Below are 22,521 nucleotides of genomic sequence, written 5' to 3'. Positions count from 1 at the left end.
GTGATACAGGCGGCCTGTGGCTGGGGGTGCATGCAGTCCAGGAGGACCCAGCTCAGAGGGAGCAGGGGCGTGGTCCTTGTGAGGGGCCTGTGAGGAAGGTGCTCCAGCTGCCCAGCAGGACTCCTCCTGGGGACATGGGCACCCCACAGGTGAGTCCGGGGGTGCCTGCTCCATGTGCGGCTGAGTCAGAGCTGCGTGTCCATCTGCCCAGCCCTCCCGGCCTGCATGTGCCTTGGTCAGGGCTGTTAGCGTCTGGTGTCCAGCTGTGTCACAGCACTGATCTCCGAGAGTGACACCCATGGGCTGGCAGCCATAGTTGTTGGTGAGCAGTGGGGGACCCTGCCTCCTGGGGGGCCCATCTTGGCCCCTGCTCCAGTGGGGTTCTGGAGCCAGGGGTTGTGGCTCTGCTCTGATCCCCTCAGAGCGGAGCGGTGGCTTGTCTGTGGCAGCGGGGCTGTGGCCCAGGCAGGGTGGTGGCTGAGCCCTGCCCCCCAGGCCTGGTGAGGGGTCACTGGGGCGTTCAGCTCCTCTTCTGGGGCCTGTAGTGACTGAGTCTTCGCTGCTGCTGAGGGTGCTTTGGGGAGATGCCCCGCCCCACCCTCCCTGGTGACTGCAGGCCTGGGTGCTCACGTGGGTGGAGGAGAGCGTCCGGGAAGGTGGTGAACGTGGCTCTCTGGGACTGGATGGTCATCGAGGCAGCCACACAGGCCCTGGGCCTGTCCAGTGTGTGCTGAGTGGGGTGAGCCTTCTGGGGCTGGGCTGGGCTGGGTGGGGTGTGGGCTGCCTGCACCCCAGTAAACAAACCCGTCTTCAGACGAGTCTGTCCATCTCTCTACCTTCCTGGGGTGCGTTTCCTGTGACTTGGACGCTCAGTGGGGTGTCCCTTTCCAAGCATCTGGAGCCAGAGGGCTGTTAGCTTTGCCCAAAGGTCGCCTTTGTCCACACCACTGGCTGGGCAGGGCGGGGCGGCGCGTGGGGGAGACAGGAAAGGGACAGCAGCAGGCTCAGGGCGCTGTCTGCCTCCCTGCCTGTGTCCCGTCTACACACTCGTGGATCCAGGGAGGAAGCGTGTCCATACACAGCACACACCGGTGCTGGGGTCGGTCAGGGTGGACCCCCGCCCAGGCCGGGTGCCTTTGGCCCTTCCTGCCTCTGGCCTGGGCGGTGTTTACCGTCTGCTCTGGATGCCTCCATGTGGGGCCGGCCCATTCACTGCACAGCCTGTGAGGTGAAGTGGCCTTTCAGTTCTTTCGGAAAGAGCGGCTTGTTTATGGAATGGCCTTAGCAGATCCGTCCGCACAGCTGGAAGAAAGAGCTGGGTGCTGGCACGGGATGTGACCTGGGAGGATGAGTCCCAGATGGTGACCCTAGGGGCTGCTCTGCTGAGGCCTGGAGGATGTGCTCAGATGGGCAGCATGATCAAAAATATGGTGAATGTTTACAGTGAAACGTTTGTTACAGTGAGACTCGTTGCCCGAGTCCCTCCCACATCCTCCCTCTCAGTTCAGATGCTCGTCCCCTCCTCCTCGCCCCCTCCTGCAGCGGCTCTGGACCCTCTCTCCTGAGTGGCTTTAGCTGCACGGTCCTGGCTGCCTCGATGTCCTGAATGGGTTGCAAACGTTTCCCTCTCAGGTCATTGTGACTTGGGGAAGAGCTGGGCGTTGCGTGGTGCCAGATGTGGTGAATGAGGTGGACGAGGACACAGCGCCGTGTGTTTACAAGCCGATTTCTGCTGGAGGTGCTCGGCGGCGGCAGTCAGTGACCAGAGCTCATAGACACTCAGGAAAGAGGGCTCCAGAGCTGCCTCAGAAAGCAGCCAGGATGGTTGGGATGGAGGTGAGTGTGTTTGAAGTGAGGAGAGGCCTTTGAGAGGGACTCGTGACTGTGTCTTTACTATAATAAAAGTGTTAAGGTAAACATTTGCTGTATATTTTGATCACCCCTTGTATATTTTCATAGTACTTAAACGTTTGGCTCCCAAAACAGAAAAAGGGTCACTATATATTTTGATTGCACCCCTTAAATCCTGGGAACGACATGTTTAGACATTTTTATGGCAGTTCAGTGCGGCCAGGGCGTTTTTATCGTGTTTTATAACAGTGTTTGTCAACAACAGATGAGGGCCGGGTCTGGCCTTCCCACAGTTTGAGACACTGTTGCCGGGGCCCGGCCCTTGCTCTTGCTCAGTCTACACCACAAGCTCAGCATCATACAGCGGGCCCCAGAGCGAGTCGGCTCCTGGGAAGGCAGGGCCAGGTCGGGTGGTTGAGGGGAGGCCATTGGACGGCTGAGTCTGGTGGGGCTGAGGGGCGGGCTCAGGCTCCTTCAATTTGGGCTTTCTCCTGTAAGTGTCTGCATGTGTGTGGGTGGGTGGGGGGCAGTGTTTGTGAGGGCAGCAGAGGGGCAAGGAAAGGCTCCACGCCACTCAGGGCCAGGGCCCCGGCCCTTTCCCCAGCCTTTCGTGCCCCTGCAGTGCAGGACTGATGAACGCAGCCACCTTCTCTGTCCCTGGCCACCGGAGGGTGAGGAGGCCGGTCTCTGCCTCCCCCTGGTGGTCAGTGCTGGGCGACACCGCTGGGACTGGATGCCTACCTCAGATTTGCAGACTTGGGGTGTGTTTTTCTAGCTGCTGCCTCCATGTCTGGCACATTAAGACGTGAGAAGAAGCAGAGTTTGGGGAAGGCATTTTGTCCCTCTGCCCACGCAGAGCCTGGCATTTGCACCATCCCCAGCAGCCCTGCCCTGGACATGCTCCTGTAACCTGGCTCTCTCCAGCTGTTTCCACAGGTAGTGGGAGCACAGAACTGCTCGAGTGCTTCTCAGAATGACTTCCTGTGGAGTGCAGACCCCCCACCATCCCTTCTCCCATCCTAGTGGCAGCCCAGAGAGGGTGGGAAGTGGTAAGAGACATGGCCCAGGGCTGTCCAAGGGACTTGGACTCCCGCCCTGGAGTTCCTCTCTGATGGCACTCCAGGACTCTAGCTGGCGTGGGCCCTGTGACCAGGAGAAGGACCCAGCCGCCAACCAAGGGTCTATAGGGGCCCCTGGCCTCCTGCCTGCATGCCTGGCAAGGAAGCCAGTGCCTTGGGCTGGCACTGGGTAGCAGGGGGCTTCCCGGACCCCACACAGGGCTGTGCTTCCTCCAATCTCTGAGCCCCCTGCCTTCCATGTCCCCAGAAGTGGCCAGAGCCTCTGTGATTTCCCCTGGAATCATGGGATCCACTCAGACTCCCCGATGCCAGGCTCTGCCCAGACCCAGGCTCAGGGATGGTGTGGGCACCACAGTGGCAATGTCACTGTGTATCCCTGCCAGGCAGACAGCCAGGGACCCACTGCCTCCTCCAGGCTGGGAACCCTGGTCCCTCCGCCACCCATGTGGGGCCAAATCTTCTGTGGCCTCCAAATGCTCTGCCATCTTCTGGCATGGTGTGGGCACCTCTGCCCCTGGGTGCCCCCTCCTAGCTGCCCTGCCTGGGCTGTCCAGTAGGCAAGTGCTTGAGAGCACAGCGCCCCTTCCTGGGGACCCAGCAGCCCTCAGGCCTGTGCCAGACCCCGTCTGGGAAAGGCCTGTGGTGTTCTCTTTGTCCTGAGGTCCCCAGGCTGCTCTGAGAGGGCAGGACTGTGCTGAGCTGCGGCTGAGCCAAGGCCCACCCTGGGGACAGCGGGAGCTTTGTGAAGTGACAGCTGCGCATGTGTTCCCTCCGCACAAGAGAGGACCAGGAAGGGAGAGCCTGTGCAGGCAGCACTATGGGCTGGAGGTCCCCGTGGGGGCCGGATCTCTGCTTCAAGGCGGTCACCGCGGGCAGCAGGTGGCGGCGATGTGGCAGTAGACCTGGGTTGTGGTTAGAGCAGTCGCTCAGCCCGGTGTGGGCTTGGCTCTCACCTCCTGGGGGTGGGGAGGTTGTGTCTGGAACCTCAGCTCTGCTCTCCTCTCAGCTCCTCTCTTCGTCTCCCCAGAGCCAAACAGGACCCAGACAGCACTGCCAGCTTCGCGGTCCAGAACCCTCTGGGTTCCCCATCGCCCTGTTTCCTAGCATCCTTGCGGTGAAGCTTTCAGAATGAGGAGAAAGTGGAATGTGTGGGGTTGGTGTGTGGGGTGCCGGGCTCCTCTCGGCCAGCTGGTCACCCCGAGAATGGCCGGGAACAGTTCCAGGCCGAGGCCACGGTGAAGCATGGGGCTGCCTGCCTGTGGTTCCAGCCTTGTGACGTGGGTCAGCAGGGGCGAAGGGCACCCTGGGCTGCCTCCAGCAGAAGCCACCGTGACCCATGCCGGCGGCACTGCCCTGTGGTCTCTGTCCTGTCTCTGTCCGCTCAGTTCCCGGGGCTCCATGTTGGACACCGTGGCAGCTGAACCCCACACTGGCCCTGTAGGCTCTGCCTCCTGCGGACCTGGTCCTGCCTGCTCCTCCAGGCTCTCCGTGTGGCCGTGTCACTCCTGGCTCCGCCTTGGTCCTTGCACGGCCCTCCCTGAGTGTCCCTCTCAGTCTCTCCTATGAGACAGATCCAGATCCAGCCCACCTTTGTGGCCCAGTAGATCACTGGTATCCTTTGGGGTCTGCAAAGACCCCGACTTTAGGTCCCATCTGGTGCCAGGAAGGAAGAGAGTACTTTTCCCCCTTGCCTCTCAGGAGTCCCAGACCGGCAGAGCGATTGCCCTACCCCAGCCCAAACCCTGCACCATATCCTCCCGGGGCCCAGGGACCTGCACGCTCTGCTGCTGTCCACGGCCCAGAGGGAGGTTTTCACGAGTGTCGCCACATGTGGGCCCCGCACACCAGAGGTCACAGAGCAGGTGACAGCCGCCAGGACGAGCCGGGTGGTAGCAGCCTGGCCATGGAGGGAGCCCAGGGACTGTGACGTAGTGGCGAATTTGGATTTGGGTTGGGTGCCCAGCAGGGTCCAGTTCTGGGAGGGGTTCATTAAGACCCCAACTGCAGCCCAGTTGGAGGAGGTGGAGAGGAAGCCCTGGCCCGGGTCCCCAGCCCATGGGAACCTGGTGGCTGAGCCCACCCTCCAGCCTTCTGTGATGAGCAACTGTTAAGGCCTGAAAAACACACTCCCAGCAGAGCTGTCCTGGGGGAGACCCGGAGACCCTGCTGCCTCCATTGCCCCCATCCCCCATTCACAGGGCGGGGCCAGACCCCTCTGCGGGACTTTCCCCAGCTCCTGGAAGGGTCCTGGACCGTGGGACTTGTGCCCAGCGCCGTGCCGGCCACGTCCCCAGCCCACCAGGTCTCTGAGGCACCACAGAGGACTTGCTGATCCCGTGCAGGGCCCTGGAGCCCCTGCTCCGTTTCTGTCTCGCCGCCCCTTCCCCAGCTGCCCTACAGCTCTGGGCCTGGACTGTCCCCGCTTTGTTCCCGGCCATCGCAGGACCCCAGCAGGCTGCGCACACGTGGCAGTCGGTGTCCCTGTCTTCCAGGGAAGCAGAGCTGTGTGTGGGCGGAGCAGCAGAGCACAGGGCCAGCCCAGCTTGGTTCTCTCCCTGGAGGGAGGGACCTGAGTCCCGGAGGCAGAGTGCATTTCCCCAAAGGTGACGGGACCTTTGCAGAGCAGCACTGACAGCAGGCGCGCTCAGGGTTTCAGCTCTAGTTTCTCTTTTTGTAAATGACAGATATCTCCTTGGGAAACAGGCCTCAGAGATACATAGGAACTTGTCAAAGAAACACTTTTATCAAATACAGGAAAAATCCTTCTCATTATAGATCAGTAAACGCAAATTAAGCAGCATTTCAGATTCCAGGGCTCGGCTCTGTTGAGAAACTCACACCAAGAGCACAGCCCCCAGAGGGTTTTAGCACCTCAGGTGTGTGCTGGCGTTGCTGCAGCTGGCCTTAAATATTTCATTATTTCAGAAGTAAACCTGTTAGCGCTCACCCTGACCCTCCCCCTGGCCCTGCCCAGCCACTGATCCTCTTTGTGGAGTAGGTTTTCCCATTTGGGTGTTTTCTGTGATGATGCCATGTGGCTCTTAGCTTCTCCCCTTGGCGTGATGTTTTCGAGGTTCACGCACCCCGTTGTCCCCTTTTGTCTGACGAGCCATGTTACTATGAGCGCTCGCATTTGAGGGTTCTTGCAGTCGTCTTTTCATTCCCCTTGGGTATCTGCCTCAAGTGCAGTTCTGGGACTGTGGTTTCTCAGGAGCAGTGCCCTGTTTTCCATCCCCAGCAGTGCGTGAAGTCTCCATGCTGTGGCTTCTTACCTGGCTCTTTTAATCCAGCCGTCCCCTGACTCATGGGTCGCGTTTGCATTTTCATGGTGATGGAGACTGTGAGCCTCTCCTTATGCCCTGTGGCAATTGTGTATCTTCCTGGGAGAAATGTCTCTTCGGATTCTTTGCTAACTTAAACGGATTGCTTTCTGTTTTATTGTTATGAGTTCTTTGTATGTTCTGGATGCAAGTGGTTCATTGAATGACTGATTTGCAGAAATGTTCCTACGTTCTGTGGGCTGTCACTGTACTTCCTAGAAGCACAATAGGTTCACACTTTCATAAAGTCGGGTTTACTTCACCTACCCCCTCCCTCCATGGCTTAGGCGTTCAGTGTTGTATCTAAGAATCCCTTGCTAAATCCAAGGTCATCAAGATGTATTCCTGTGCTTTCTTCTGAAAGGGTTCTGTTTTCAGCTCTGACCATTTTAAGTTAATCTGTGTGGATGGTGTGAGGTAGGGATCCAGCCTCGTCTCCTGGATGTGGCTGTCCTCTTTTCTCAGCATCCGTTGTTGAGCAGGCTGCTCTTTCCCCACTTCCTGGCCTGGGCACTCTTGTCACATGCCAGGTGACCATAGATGGATGTTTATTTTGGAACTCTCAGTTCCCTTGCTTTGATCTGTGTCTTTCCTTGTCCCTATACTGCGCTGCTCCGTCACCATTGCCTCTAAATTGGAAGGTTCAAGTCCTTCGATTTTGCTGTAACTCAAGGCCGTGAACAGTTGTGTACTGACAAACTAGATGACCGAGGCAGTTGCCAATTCCTTGAAAGGTACGAGTCAAGCTGACTTAGTAAGAAATAATTTTAATAGAGTACAACAACTGAAAAGATAAAATTAGTAATCCAAGAACTATCCATAGAGAAAAGCCTTAGAAACCAGACCAGATAGCTTCTCTGTTCATTCTGCCAAATACTTAAAGAAGAATTAAAACCAATCATTCACAAACTTGGAACACTTCCCAATTCATTTTGAGACCAATATTATTACCCTAATTCCTAGATCAGAAGGAAACATCTCAAAAAGTCTACAGGTCAATTTTACTTCTAAATATGGACACAGAAATCATTAACAAAGTACCAGTGAAGCAAAGCCAGCAACATAAATAGATAGTGCACCATGGTCGAGGAATGCAGGGTTGGTTTAACACCGGAAAGGTGGCGTCACCCGTCCTGTCAGTATAGAAGTAATTGTCACGTGGCCTCTGTAGATCCAGACTAGGCATTTGACAAGAGACAGCACCCTCAGTGAAAGACACCACACCAGGAGCAGAGAGAAACTTCATCAGTTCAATAAAGGACATCAGAGCAGCACCAAGAGCCAAGCCAGACCTCATGGTGGGGAGGTCAGGAGCTTCCCTGAGGAAGGCAGGAGCAAGGGAGGACGTCCACTCCACACTTCTGTGCAATACGGTCCTAGAGGCTGGAGCTAGGCCCATAAAACTAGAAAATAAAACACATCCCTACTGAAACGCAAGAAGGAAAATAATCTGTGTCTGTAGACAGCAGGTCTTGTATATGTAAAGTCCTGGGGAACCCACCAAAAAACTTTAAATGTAATAAATGAGTTCAGCAAGGTTATAGAACATAAAACAAATATACAAAAATCAGCCATAATTCTGTATGCTTGTAGTGAACAGCTGCAAAATGAAGTTAAATTGGGCATGGTGGCATGCACCCGTAATCCCAGGACTCAGGAGGCTGAGGCAGGAGGATGGCTCTGAGTTTGAGGCCAGCTTGAACTACGTAGTGAGACCCTGTCTCAACGAAAATAACCCCCCCAAATAAATAAATGAAATTAATGGGAAAATTTCATTAGCAATAGTATCAAAATAATAAAATACCCTCCCCCAAATATAGGACCGGAAACAAACACTGCTCTGATAGTGGTGATATGTTCATTTTTAGCCCTGTAAAGTGAATGTGGTCTGGTCCTGGGTTTGTGGAATGCACCTTTGTGTTACTGTACAGGGAAAGCCCAGTGACCTGATGGTTATGTGGCACATCTTTCTGTGTCTGCAGGGATGGACGTTGCTAAATTACCAACAGCTCCTTTGGGCCGAGTCACGTGACACACGGCCTCATCAGAACAGCGAAGGAGCGAAAGTGTAAGATTTGCCGAGTGGAGCAGTGAACAGGCTTTTGTGTCTTAGTCTTTATCAGGTGTTGTAAAATGTGTGCTCAGTCTTTTTGTGGTTGCTTAGTAGTTGGTAGAAGAGGAGAGATGAGGGGAAGCGCTTTTGTAACCAGTCTTTTCAGAGGTTTGTGGAGGGGGAATGAAACCTGATCGGCCGAACCCATTGCAGAGATCCTGCCCTGTATAATATTCACCCCATTCTGCAGACCTCCGTTGGAGGAGCCTCACTGTTGTATTCTAGTAATTCACTGTGGTCTGTAACACGCCAGCGATGTCATTCTGTCGTGTGCTTTTTGGTGGGTATCAGGGATCGAACTCGGGACCTGGTGCTTGTGAAGCACGCGGCAGAACCGCTGAGCTACCCTGGTATCACGTACGTTTGTCAAACCATTTATGTGACTTTAATAAACATAGTAAACTTGCTGAGTACAAGAAAAAAGTAATAAAATACCAGGAACAAATTGAGCAAAGAATTGTAAAATTTATAGTCTGAAAACTGCACAACAATGTTTAAATAAATCGAGGAATAAACGGCAGGTGCCCCACGCCGGTGGGTTGGGAAATGGAACATCTCGCACAGCCCTGTCGCTGCAGGTCAGCCCAGCTCCTGGCCTCACCGTCATTTATGTGGGGTTCACAGGACCCGCCGGAGCCCCTGTTTCCTCCTTGTGGGGACTCAGACCCGCACCAGCGAGTAGCACGCGCTCCCACACACCTGTCGCTCAGCTTCCATCTTTAGTTTTTATTTGACCAAATTCAGTTTTTACTCTTTTAAAAATATATTTTAGTGCCTGTTAACTTTATAAAGTACGGGCCTCGGTGTGGTATTTTCATGTGTATTTGATGTCCCCGCCCTCCCTCCCTGTCATCTACGGCTTCCCTTCTTCCATACTGCCTTTTTTAGATTTCACACATTAAGGGGAACGTGATTCTTGTCTGAGTCTGGCTTATGTTGTTTAATGTGATGATCTCACGTTTCTTCCATTTTCTGCACATGACGTCATTTCTTTCTGAATGGTCCCCATTGTGTGTACATTTCTTTACCCATTAATCTGCTGATGGCCACTCGGGCTGTCTGTATCTTGTCCATTATGTGTACCACCACAATAAACGTGGTGTGCAGGTGTCCCCTCAGTGTGCTGGCTCTCTTCACTTACAGGTCGTTGCCCTTGCTGTCCAGAAACCTTAAATGGGGCGTGGTGGCGCACTCCTATAATCCCAGCACTCGAGAGGCTGAGGCAGGAGGATCGCTGGGAGTCCAAGACCAGCCTGGGCTACATAGTGAGTTCTGGGTCAGTGTCAGCTACATAGTGAGACCCTGTCTCAAAAAACTTAAAAAAAAAATCCAAGCAGAAACCTTAATTGGATACAGTCCCACTTGACTCTTGCTCTTATTTCCTGCGCTGTTGGGGTCCTGTGCAGGACCCCTGTGCTTGTGCCTGAGGCTTCAAGTGTCTCCCCTGGGATTTTTTCCATCCGTTCCAAAGTTTCAGGTCTTGTACTTAGGTCTTCAATGCGTTTCGAGTTGACTTTATGCAGGGTGAGAGATGGGGCTCTAGCTTAATCTCCTATGCATGGTGTCCAGTTTTCTTTGAGCTGTTGTTAGAGGCTATCTCTTCTCCAGTGTGTGTTCTCAGCTCCTTTTCCAGACGCAGAGGGCTGTGGTTGCATGGGTTTGGCCCTGTGTCCCCTATTCTGTCCCAGTAGCCCACATTCCTATTGTTATGCCAGTGTTGTGCTGTTTCTGTTACTGTGGCATTACAGTATAATTTGACATCAGATGTTGTGATGCCTCCTCTTGCCTTTTTCCTCATCGTTGCTGTGGGTCTTATGTGTCTTCTGTTTGTTTGTTTGTTTGTTTTGGTACTGGGGATCAAACTCGGGTCCTTGTGCTTGCGAGGCAGGCCACCGAACCGCTGAGCTAAATCCCCGGCCCTCTTCTGCGTCTTTTATGTGTCCATGAGGATTTAAGGTTGTGTTTTCTACTTCTGGGCAGGCTGTTGGAGTTTTGATGGAGATTACACTGACTCTCTAGCTCTCTTTTGATGGCCACTTTAACAGTGTTAATTGTGCAGATCCGTGAACACGAGGGGTCTTTCTTCTTACGTCTTCTTCCGTGTCTTTCTTCAGTGTAATCTTCACAGCAGCGGTCATTTCTCCTCTCTGGCAGGTTGATTCCCAGGTTTTCTAGCTTTGCTTCTTGAAGGTGTTGTGAATGGAATTGTTTTTGATTGCTTTCTTAGCTTGCTCACTTTTAATGTCAGTCTTGTGTCCTATCTTGTTTCTAAGGAGTCTTCAATCACTCCTGCTCTGTCTTGGGCTGAGCGTGGACGGTTCCTGGAGTCCAAGGGGCCTCGGTGCCCCTCCATCTTTTGTTCCATGTGATGATCCAGCATCCAGTAAGAGATGTGGGATCCTCGAGGCCCCACTGTGCCTGCCGCCAGTCCCGCCAGCTGCCTGGGCTCCCTGCCAGGTGGTTTTGAAGCCTTGGCAGGAGCGATACCCGCACGGTCGGTTGGTGTCCGGAAATCGTTCTCCCCCTAAGCTGAGTCACCTGCATTCCCAAGGTGAGGCCGATGGAGGGAGTGTCCCAGGCAGGCTTTCACATCAGGAACGTTCAGACAAAGATGGGTGCTGGGTGCTGGGGCGCGCGCTCGCCTTATCATCACTTCAGCCTTGAAGTTGGTGCCATTGGCCACATTCCTCTGCGTGCTGGTGCTTTTTGTCCAAGGCCGTGTCCACATACACACGTGTCACACATGAGGGCATCCAGGGGTGTGCACAGCCACTACACCATGCATGCCTGTGCCTGCCTTCTCACAGCCATGGGTGCAAGTCATGTGCACAAATCCATGCACGCGCAGGTCCACACACAGGAGCATGTACACAGGTCCTTGTGGGCACGTTGGCACTCACACAGGTGCACACACATTCCGTGTCCATACACAGCTTTCTGCCAGTGAGTCACAGCAGCCTGACCACCGTCCCAGCCACCTCCTGAGGGCCAGGCTTGCTGCAGTCACAGTGCCATCGCCACGCCCTGCCTTCTGCCTGAGGCAGTTCTGTCTGTTCTCTGAGCAGCAGGCCCCACCCACATGTCCCTGGCTGTCCCCGATCATGTCCTTGATGCCACAGCGTTGCATTTCTTCCTGGCTGTCCTGGGACCCTGAGGTACCGGACGTGTTGGAGGGTGTCCTGACCCTGGAGCTGTCCCTCTGTAGCAGCTCCTTCCTGTGTCTCTGGAGTCCCGCCAAGAGTCACTGCGTCCCAAACCAGGATGAGTCCAGGTGCCTCCTTGAGTTTGGATCGGCTTTTGCTGGGAGTGCTGGGCATGTGGTGTGCGGAGGGGAGGCCGCAGATGCTGAGACAGAAAGGGACCCCCACCCTGGAACTCGTGCCCTTGTCCCCTCCGCGCACTTGTCCCTTCCAGGGCAGCCGTGGTGAGGCTGGGGCTTTGCAGAGCCCAGTCCTGTGCTCTCCGCTCTCTAAAGCCCTCAGCCCGTGGGGTCATGCGGGGCCCACCTCACCGAGTGCCCGCGGTGCCTGGGTTCTGTCTGATTTGCCGTCACCCTAGGGAGAATTTGGATTTGGGGTTGGTGGCCCCTGTGTCCTGTCAGGTAGTGGGGACCTGTGGCCTGGGGCTCTGCCCGGGACGTGTGTCTGACGTGAGCACGGGCCTGAACCGTGAGCGGAACCTTCAGGCTGTTCCAGGAGGGGTGGCTGTGCCGGCTCTTCTCTGTGTCCTGTTAGAAATCAGACTGTGTGGCAGTGCTCCCCGGGGTGCTTGGGGCTGGGCGGGGACCCAGGTGAAGGAGGTGCCAGGCCCCAGCTGCCTCTGTGTGCTTCAGAGCAGTGGCTGGGCTCCGAGGGTGGGGTGAGTCATCCTGGCCCTGTAGAGCAGTTCCTGAGCCGCAGCCCAGCAGAGAGCCTCGGCGGCACCGCAGGAGACTCGGTCCATTGTCATCGCAGCCTGGAAAGTGGCCATGAGTCAGAGTCCAGCAGCGATAGAAGTGTAGCACAGTCACCCACCAGTGGATTCCAGAGCAGTGTGGGGAGGTTGCAGGCTCACATCTTTGCTGGATGTGCTCTCCCCATGTACCCAGGCTCTGGGCCCGCTCAGACCAGGTAGGCGCTCCTCCCTGACACCTGTGCCTGGGAAGCCAGCGTGCCCCGTTCAGGTGTGAGTGTTCTAGGTGTTTTAATGAAGTGAACAACCACACCATTCAGTGATCCAGAGCCACCAGCCCGCAAGACGGAACAGACCCCGGCTGGGCCAGGCACACCTCCGCTGCAGGAGCTGTGGAGCTGGGACAGGTGGTGCACTGGGGGTCAGGACACCTGCGGGGCTGCTGGGCCCTCCCCACCCCAGTGCTTGGTGGAGAGCAGTCCTGGGGCAGGCACCCAGGCCTGCAGCAGGTGTGGTAGCTGCCGGGGTGTAGGAGCCACGCGCTCTGGAGCACTGGGGTCACAGGAACAGTCTGGGGTGTTGGGAGTTTGCCAAGTGGTAACCCTTGCATAAACAGCGCAGTCCAGTTTGGGCCCCTGCCACAGTAGTGCCCAGCTCCCAGAGACTCCTGGTGGCCATCCCAGAGGGCCTGGCTGCCTGTGCTGACCCCCAGATCAGTGCTTGCCTGGCTCCTCTGGAAACAGATCCATCCACGTCTCTTCCACAGCTTCTCTGCTCCCCCAGCGTGGCAGGTGGGGGGCAGCCATGGTGGCTTCAGGGGACCTGGAGACCAAGGGACGACGTGCAGTTCTCTCAGGGGTCTCAAGGAGGTGGTGCCCGGACTTGGGACTTACACGGCTGACCCAGGAGGGGTCTGGGCAGAGTGCAGCTGGGCAGCCAGACTCTGGACCTTGCTAGCATGAGGCAGCAGGTCCAGGGGCCGGGTGGCTTTCTTGGGCTTTGTGCCCCAGGCCACTGTGGTGGGCAGCTTGTTTTCCAGGTCCACACTGTGGGGCTCTCTGTGTGGGCTCCTATGTACACTGTTAGTGTCCCAGCCACACAGCCAGTTACTATGCACTGTTGCCTAGCAACAGAGTCAGGTTGCCGGGGGGACAGAGTGGCATCAGTCCCAGGTCAGACTCACATGCAGACTGGAAAGCAGCTGTGACGGCACCTGGCACTGGCCGTTTCCTCTCTCGTGGGGTCCTCTGCCTGAGTAGGATCTGTTCTCCCAATCCTCCCTCTGGATGAGGGAGCTGGGGCAAGTTGGGGATCCCCATCACTGGAGCCCAGCCTCCCCCACTTGCCCTGTCCCTCCCTGAGCCTGGGGCTGCAGGAAACTCTCCGGGCTTGGCAAGAAAGGGGGCGGTTACAGTGTCTAGGCTGTGCTGCTTGTGATGGGCACCTCTCTTTGAGCACACAGATGGTGACACAAACAGGGCACAGAGGATGGGCACAGGGCTGGGGCGGGTAAGGAGCTTGACCTGCTCCACTGCTGACTGGAACCCAGTCTACACCCAAGTACTCTCTGAGCCTGCATGTGCTCAGGGGGAATGGGTGCACGTGTGTGTGCCAGGCATGGGCACTCATGCATGTGGTGCTGGGCACGCCTGGTGGGGCTCTGTCCTGGAGCCTGGGTGCCTTCCTTCCTGTGCGGGGTGCTCCAGAATTGATTCTGCACTGAATGTGAACACAGGGCCGGCTGGCGGGGGCCCGGAGCAACTGTGTGGCACCCAGTCACCAGTGCAGCCCCCCCAAGTGTGAGTTATGAGGGGCAGGATCTGTGTTCCCTCTCAGTTCCGGAGCCCGGAGGCATCTGCAGTTTCTGCGCTGTGGCATAAAATCGCATTAGCAGCAGGGCATTTCCTGCAGAGACCACTCTGTGCATCCCAGGGTGCATTCTAGTGCAGGGATGCCAGGGTTGGCTGTGGATGCTGTCCTGGTCCCAGGGTCTCAGCCCTGCCCTTTGACCAGCGATCAATGCATGTCTCCTTGTATCGCAGGCACAGTTGGGGACACGTTGTGGGGCTGTTTCATCACAGCTGCAGCCCAGCTGCAGAACCCGGCTGGGAGGCGATATTGGCGCTGGCCCCACTGCCTACAGAAGGCGGCCAGGAGGGACTTGGGCAGAGGGGAGGAGGCGGGCAGGGCTCGAGCTGTGCTGGGTGGAGTGTGGCAAATACTACGTGCAAGTGCTGTCTGTGAGTGTGACCATGAGTGTGTGCACACATGTGAGTGCAGACCCCCATTGCTGCCTGGCCCCACCTCTCCTGGCCCTATGCTCTGAGGTAGACTCAACCCATGCCTCAGTTTCTCCATTTGGGGCACCCAGCCCTGGGGTTTCACTCCACTGGGACTTGGGCTTTGCACGTGGCCCAAGGCATCACTGATTCTGAGGGGCATTCGGGGAGGCAGCCTGCTCCTGTCCAGCCAGGTCCTCTGTGGATGAGGAAACTGAGGTACAGGGAGGGACTCTCAGCAGGGTCAGTGCTGAGGTGGCAACCGGCGCTCCTCCTGCCCCATGGGTGCTCAGGTAGGGAGCCAGGCTGTACCCCGGTGAGGCCAGCACCGTAGGAGGTGTGGAATCTGCTCCAGCCCCCGGGGCACCTGGGCCCCAGCACCCTGGTCCCAGACCCTCCTGGCTTCCTGAAGCAGCAGCAGCTCAGGCACCTGCCCCTCTCCAAGGACCACACTCCAAGGCCCGGACACCGGAGCAACACCGTGTCCGTTGGGACCGAGAGCTGGGCAGGCTGGTGTGTCTCAGCTCAGCAGGAAGTAACTGGCACATGAGGTGCTGCTTCTTCCTGGGTAGAGGCTGAGCCCCTGGGCTGCTCCAGGCTGCAGTGGTCGGTGGCGAGGGACATGACCTGGAGAGGCTGCACCTGTCCCTCCCCCAAGCGCCTCGACCCCTGGCCTGGTGTGGATCTGGAGGTGCCGGTGGTCACCTTGGCTCCTGGGTCCGGGCTGCTTCCCTTCTGCAGCAGTGACAGGAAGAGTGGCTGCCGGAAAGGGAGTGGGGAGGAAGGGAGGGGCTCTCCTGGGATCCCCACCTGGACTTGGGGCTGGGGAAGAGTCGGGGTGAGGCAGCCCGCAGGTCCCCAAGCCCAGCCCATGGCCTCTGGGGAGGGAACACTTCTGAAGCCTGCTTGTGTGTTGGCTTCTTTCTGTGCAGCCTCCTCCTCTCAGGGTCTCTGGAGGGCAGCAGGCTTTGCCCAAATTGGACAGTGGGAAGGGTCATGGGCACCAGGTGGGGAGGCGTGCCAGGAATTCAGAGGTCGGGGATAGAACACCCCACAGAAATGCAGAACACTCAGCTATTAGAGCGGCTTTAGTCCATCTCGTGATTTGCACATTTATTTCTATTTACAACTTCAAATGGAACCAGTCATGGTGGCAGAAGTCTGTCATCCCAGCACTGTGGGAAGCTGAGGCAGGAGGATCACAGTACAAGTTCAAGGGCAGCGTGGGCAACTTGGTGACTTAGTGAGACCCTGTTTCAAAATTTAAAATTTTTAAAAGGGCTGTGGATGTAGCTTCTTGTGAAGGCCCTGGGTTCAATCCCCAGTATTGCAAAAACAACGCCACCAAAATTCCCACCGAAGACCCTATGTCTGCTCAGCTGCCCGCTGCCCCTGGATGGCTGGGCTCCAGGAAAACAGCCTTTCTCACTCCGGGCACCTCGAGCGATGGGTCCTGTGCTCTCAGCCGCGGCCTCCCAGACCTGCAGTGCGAGGCTGCACAGGAGCCAGTGGCACCCCTTTTGGAGCTTCCACCGTGTGTGGGGCTGCAACTCGGCTCCTGACCCGGGGACCCACCCACCCCGGCCCTCCGGTGGCTGCCTGTCCCGGGGAGTCTAGGAGGGTGGGAGGTGACAGCGTATCACCCCTCTCCCCTCGCAGGAGAGGATGGTCACACCTCTGTCACTTCCAGAAGGCGTGGCGCCCAGCTGCTGTCCGGGGCCAGCAGGAACCCGGCTCAAGCCTGAGGATGAGCTTTTGCCTTCCTGTTGGTGTTGGTGTCCACCTCTACACAGCTGGCCAGGCCCAGCATTGCCCAAGACTTAGTTCAGAGATGCCAGTGGGACCCGGCAGGCCAAAGTCCTGGGGAGGCACGGGGAGGAGGGGTGGCCCTCAGGTCCCCGGTCTGAGCGGGAGGCTGGGCCTGGGGAGATGACAGGACGATGGGACCAGCCCCACACTTCCCCTTCCCGCCTCTGAGGCAGCAGTTGGAGCGGAACTGGAATCTCAAGGCGTTGAGCTTTTCTTGTGAGTTCTAGTTTTACCGCAGAGCAGTGGCCCCAGGCCAGGACTCCGGCTTTCTGGGCTGTGGGAAGCTGGGCCAGCTGCTGCCTTGGTGTCCCCAGGGCCTTGGTCCTGGCTTGAGTCCCCCAAGCCCACACACTCCAGGCAGAGACTGCAGCTCCCTGGCCAGCACTGCCGGCCATCGGATTGAGCTGGAGCCGCCGCCTACACTCCTGAGCGCCTCGACCCCTGCCCTGGTGTGGATCTGGAGGTGCCGGTGGTGGTCACCTTGGCTCCTGGGCTGGGCCGCTTCCCTTCTGCGGCAGAGGCTGTAAAGGCTGTGGGGAGGCGGTGAGGGCGGAGCCGTCAGCCCCTCCTCCCGATGGCAGAGGCTGCCCTGCCCCTGGAGAGCCAGCACAGCCCTGATGGCTCCCAACCCCAGCGGATGCCTCCGCCTACTGCTGCTGCTCGCCTGCTGCCTGGCGCCTGCCCAGGCCACCCTGCTGCCCCTGGACTGGCTATGGTCTTCGAAGATCAGTGACTCCACTGCCGGGCCGGATTCCCAGCCCCAGAGCCGTCCGTCTCTGCAGCCCACAGAGGCCCCCTCCACACACGTGGCCTCCCAGCATGGGTCCCCAGAGCCAAGGACGGTCCCTACCAGCACCCAGCTGGCCTCGGAGCGACAGACAGCTGCCTGGAGTGAGGACCCTGCTGCCCACGTCACCCCCACCTCCCAGGCCGCCTCCGCCGCAAGCCAGGATAGGAAGGAGGAGAATGTCGCGGGCGTGGGTGCCAGGATCCTGAACGTGGCCCAGGGCATTCGGAGCTTCGTCCGGCTGTGGGACGATGCTGCGTCGGTGGGAACGCCTGGCACTGTGGCCCCCACTGACCTGCGCATGCTCACTGGCCCCTCTAGCGACCCCCAGGACAAGGCTGACTTCCGGCCCGGTTACGGAGCCCCAAGCATCCTGGACACGCAGACAGCTGAGGCTGGTGCCCTGGCTGTGCCCACCCAGCCATCTCCATCCCTGGCGCCGCCGAGGGGGTTCCCTGTGACCCCGGTGTTCCCAGGTAGAGCTTCTCCCGCTTCCTCGCTGGGCAGGGCCCCTCCCCACGGCAGCCAGAGGCCCCTGGGGCCCCAGGACCTGGACATGGCAGCTGGTGCTCAGCAGCGTGGACGCCCTGACTCCCGCCGGGTGCTCTCTCTGGTGACGGGTGCGCCCTCTGCTCTGTCCGCTGGCCCCTCGGCCTGGCACTCTCTGGTGGCTGTGGAACCTTTACCTAGGGACGGCAGTGCTTGGGTCTCTCCCATGGCTTCTCCCGAGGGGACTGGGCTCGCTAACCTCTCTGCACTGCTGGGCGTCAGCCCCCCAACGCCTGACGGCCGCTGCCTGCCCCTGCCGCCCACCCTGTCCATCTGCGGCCACCTGGGCATCAGGCACGCCTGGTTGCCCAACCACGTGCACCATGGGAGCAGCGAGGAGGTGCAGGTGGCTGTGCAGGCATGGGGGGCCCTCCTGCAGACACACTGCCACCCCTTCCTTGCCTGGTTTTTCTGCCTGCTGCTGGCGCCCCCCTGCAGCCCAGGCCTGCCGCTGCCTCTGCCGCCCTGCCGCCAGTTCTGCGAGGCTGTGGAGGACGCATGCTGGAGCCGCCTGGACGGGGTCCAGCTGCCTGTGGCCTGCGCCTCCCTGCGTACCCAGGAGGACGGGCTCTGTGTGTTCATTGGGCCGGCAGCAGGTAACGCCGCCCATCCCTCCCCCTGTGCCCGGCCAGGTGCGCTGGCCCACAGTGGCCTGTGCAGCCCAGCCTTGCCCGGTGGACACTGGGCTTCTGCAGGGAGGACGCTGGGCCTGGAGATGTGGCTGCAGGCTGCAGTGGCAGATGCTCAGGATGTCACCGGGAGGATGAGGCACAGGCTCTGTGCTGAGGTCAGGTGACTGGGGCACACCCTGTACCTGGTGCCCCCGGGATTCATAGTGATTCTCTGGGTCAGCCCACCGTACCATCAGTCATGGCTGGGAAACTGAGGCATAGAGCCAGGGTGGTAGGGAGGGGCCTTGAAGACTTCTTGAAAGGTTGAGAGGTCTGGCTGCTCCCAGGCCCAGGCAGCCTTCGAGACCGGGCACCCCGAGGCCCTGGCACTGTACTACGCCAGGCCCCCGCCTGCCATGGCTGCACCCTGCCCTGCCGCTGGTCTGTCGCTGCTGCTGGCTGGGGGCTGCGGGACCAGGAGGAGGAGGGGGAGGCTGAGCAGCTGTATTGGCCGCCTTTCTCTTCTGGTGCCAGTCCAGCTTTTCCTCCTCACCCACTGCGTGTGGCTGGCGGCCTTGACTGTCCTGGGGACCTGGTGTCCTGACCCCAGCACCTGTGCAAGCGGCCTTGGCCCTGGGTCAGGTGTGAGTGACCGAGTAGGACTTACCAGGATTCCGGGCAGCTGGGCCACTGGGCCAGGTTCCCAGCACGTCAGCCAATTTTGATGAGCAGGGCAGGGCCAGGTGCTGAGGGTGCCCAGCCCCACCATGGGCAGAGATCTGAACCGCAGGGCAGGGTGTGAGCTGGGTGGCTGCACGCACGTGTGTGATGTGTGTGTCTGTGCGTGTATGCGGCCCTGCTCCTGACACCTACACACACTCTGTCTCTGGAATGGCCAAGCCAGCCCAGGCCTCCAGCAGGGCCCCACCTCCCACGGGAAGCCATTCTGTGGGAGGCCCGAGCAGCTCAGGCACAACCGGCCTCCTTCCCAAGGAGCCTGGCTGGGCCAGGCAGGGAGGTGGGATGGGGACTCTGCCCTTGCAGCCCAGGGTCCAGCTTGGGAAGCCGAGTCACATTTGTGGGGCCCAGTCACATGGGATTCAGGCTAGGCTGGCTCCAGGCAGCCCTCACTCCGGCCAGGCCCAGGCAGGGCAGCGTGGGCGAGGAGTTTTTCCCACTGCAGCCAGCTGGCCAGTGGCGCCTGAAAGGGACTTTTCAGGGAACATCTGGATTCGTTGGCCATGTCCCCAGCAGGGCCCTGGGGGGCTCTTCCGTCAATTTAATGGTCTGTGTCCCCCAGGCCAGAGGGGGCGGCATACATCATCAGGCCAGGACCTCCCAGACGCGGCTGGCAAGGGGAGGGAGGCCCCGTCCTCGGGTCCTCCGTAGGGCGGCCCCCTCTCCTGTGAGACACTGTCACCCCACTTGAGGGAGGCAGGAGAGAGAGGAGCCAGCGGGACAGGAAGGGACCTGGGTGCCTGGTCCCTCGGAGGTGGCTGTGAGGTCCTGGGGCCAGAGCACTGGACTCTGGTCTTCATGTGGTGACACCAGCCGGTGTGGTCAGGGGGGTGCTGGGTGGAGAGGAGGAGCCCTCGGCAGGGACCTGCACCCTGGGCCCTTTCCTGTGCAGGCCCTCCGCTTATGAGCTTGACGTTTCCCCTGGTCCTGCACACACTGTGCACAGCTGGTCTTGCACACCTGGGCCTGCAGGGGTGCTGCACCCAGGCTCCCCCATGACCATCCTCCCACAGCTGCTGAGGTGACCCACGCCCAGCTACATGGGCTGCTCTCTGGCCTGCTGCTGCCTCCAGGAAGCCCGGGCTGCCCCTGAGAGGAGCCTGGGAGTACCGTGGGGGCCTGGGTGCTGGGCCTTGGGAATGGCGGCAGCAGGGGCAGGAGGCCCCCCCGAGTGCTGGCCAGAGGTGAGTGTCATTTTCCTGTGCAGGTGCGGCCTGGCTGCCCCATGCTCCCTCAGTCAGCACGGGCCTTAGGAGCATTACTACTCTTCGGAACGCTTCAGTTAACTGAAGGTTTCTCTTTAACTTTGGTTCAAGAAGGAGACAAGACTCCTGCGTGGAAAATACCCAGGTGCTATCTCACGCTTGGCAGCCTGCAGACACTTTTATGACGTGACTGAGCTTCCCACAGACTCCCTCTGCCCAGCTGCAGCAGCTGTGACGACAGGGCCGGCCCCACGGGGTCGGGTCCAGGGCTGGGTGGGCTGCGGACACTCCCCACTGTCTCCCCACTGTCGAGGCAAGTGGCAGACCCATCCTGTGGCGGGACGCCCTGTCCCCAGATCTCGGATCAGTGGTTCCTCCTGTCGGTGACTTTGTCTTAGCGATGGGAATGTGGGGTTTGTCCTTCTTGGCTCACCGGCACAGGCACTGTGCTCTCCAGGCTGTCCGCCCTCAGGCTGAGCCTCCCTTCCTGCTCCGTGGAGGCGCGCTCCTGTCTGGCAGGTTTTCTCGCCCCGGCATCCATGAGGACACTTGGGTGGATTCCTCTTTCTGGCCTTGGGGCAGGTGCTGCGGTGAGATGGCGGTGCAGGCGCCCCTTCCTGTGGGTGTGGACCCGGGAGTGGGGCCCTGGGTCTCGGGGTCCTTCCGGCGCTTGACACCCCTGCCTGCCGTAGCCTCGACTGTTGCAGAGCCAGTTGTCGTCGCCCCACCAGCGGAGGCCCATCCCTCATCCTCACCAGCTGCCATTTCGATGCAGCTGATCTCAGAGGCGAGGTGGCTCTGTCTGCACTCTGGTGGTCAGTGGGAGGAGCTCTCGGGCCCGCAGGGACTCTGCGTCCTCCCGGAACGTGTAAACACCTTTGGCCCTCATGGTGGGGTTTGCAGAACACCCCAGGCCGGGGTGTCCCACCTGCTCCCCATGGACACACGGGATGCAAGGTCTCTCCCCAGGGCCCTGTCAGCACTGGGGTCGTCCTGACCTCTGGGCTCGGCGTGTACGGGACTGGGTCCTCAGCAGATGCGGGAGGGAGCTCTGTCCTGCCCTCCATCTCCCTAGAAGGTGTCCGTCACGCTAACTGGCTGTTACCTAACCTTTTTACGGTGATGAAGTTCACGTAAATATGCGGTCTTCTTCATGGCCAGGCGTACAGCTCCGAGGCTCATCCGCCCTCACTGCGCTCTGCTCTCTGTGACTGGCAGCTCTAGGCCTCCTGCAAGTAGAGCTGTGTGGTGTTGGTCCTGTCTGGGGCCCTCCCGGGCCACCTCATCCCCGTGTTCCTCACGTCTTTTGGCCCTGCTCACCTTGCTGTCTTTAACGTGGTCACACTGAGGGTCTGTTCGTGGCTTCCTCCCTCAGTGCTCACTGCTCATGCAGAGGAGAGCGGTGACTTCTGGGTGCTCCCTTGCGTCCTGCTGCTTTGCTGCTATTTTAATAGACTTCTGTTCTGTGCAGTTTACTATGTGCAGCACCTTATCTGCACAGGAAATTTTACACCTTCCTTTCCAGACAGCAGGTTTTGTGTCTCTTTCTTGCCTTGTTTTAGTTTGGGTCAAGTAGCGATGGGAGAAGCAGCCTTGCCCGCTGGTCGGGGCTTGGGGGACGCAGGAGCTGTTGTGCTGTGTGCTGTCGGCCTGTGTTCTTCAGGCGTGTCCTGCATGGTGCCCGGGCAGCTCAATTCTTCCTCGATTGCTGTGCGTTTTTATCACGAAGGGGCATTGGGTTTTGTCCAGCTCCTTTGCCGCCTTGGCTGACATGCTCGGGTGGGGTGTTCCCCACACTGTGGGTGTGGCGTGGCGCAGCATATGCTCCGCACCCAGGAGTAGCCCTCGGTTATGGCACATGCCCCTCCCCATGTGCCCAGGACTGGATTTGCTGGGTTTTGTGGAGAATTTTTGCATCCATGTCAGTGAGGGATGTTGGCCTGCGGTTTTCTCTTCTTGAAGCATCTCTGACTTTGGTGTCCAGTGGTGCTGGCCTTTCCTAGTATATTAGGAACTTCCCGCCCTTTTGGAAATGTCTGAAAGTGATTCTGTGAGCTCGTTAATGCTTGGTGGGACCTCCCTGGAGCCATTAGGTCCAGGGCTTTCCTTGTAAGGAGATTTTATTACTGATCCAGTCTTGTCCTGGTTATAGAACCACCCAGGGCTTCTGTTTCTTCATAGTTTAGTCTTGATAAGAATCTGTCCATTCATTAACATTATCCAATTTGTTGGCCCTTTCTTTTTCTTTTTTTTTTTTTTTTTTTTTTGCGGGGGGGGAATGGGGACCTT

General features: G+C 58.5%; 1 protein-coding gene across 7 annotated transcripts in view; it reads left to right on the top strand.

Annotated features, from left to right (window-relative positions):
- Col18a1 (collagen type XVIII alpha 1 chain) overlaps window positions 1–22,521 on the top strand; it is a 72,170-nt gene that overhangs the window by 19,662 nt on the left and 29,987 nt on the right. The window contains exon 1 of one of the 7 annotated variants that reach the window (XM_033768047.1): window positions 11,610–11,634. The exons of 1 other annotated variant lie outside the window; for it this stretch is intronic. In XM_033768047.1, coding sequence (XP_033623938.1) covers window positions 11,625–11,634 — 10 coding nt within the window. In that variant the 5' untranslated portion in view covers window positions 11,610–11,624. 5 more of the 7 variants (XM_010636415.3, XM_010636417.3, XM_010636416.1 and 2 more) reach the window with 5 other exon arrangements.

Source organism: Fukomys damarensis, unplaced genomic scaffold, assembly GCF_012274545.1.
Source record: "Fukomys damarensis isolate Sample0158 unplaced genomic scaffold, DMR_v1.0_HiC HiC_scaffold_24, whole genome shotgun sequence".
Taxonomy (NCBI): Eukaryota; Metazoa; Chordata; class Mammalia; order Rodentia; family Bathyergidae; genus Fukomys; species Fukomys damarensis.
Note: the sequence above shows the minus strand (reverse complement) of the source record. Positions and strands in the feature narration are given on the sequence as shown.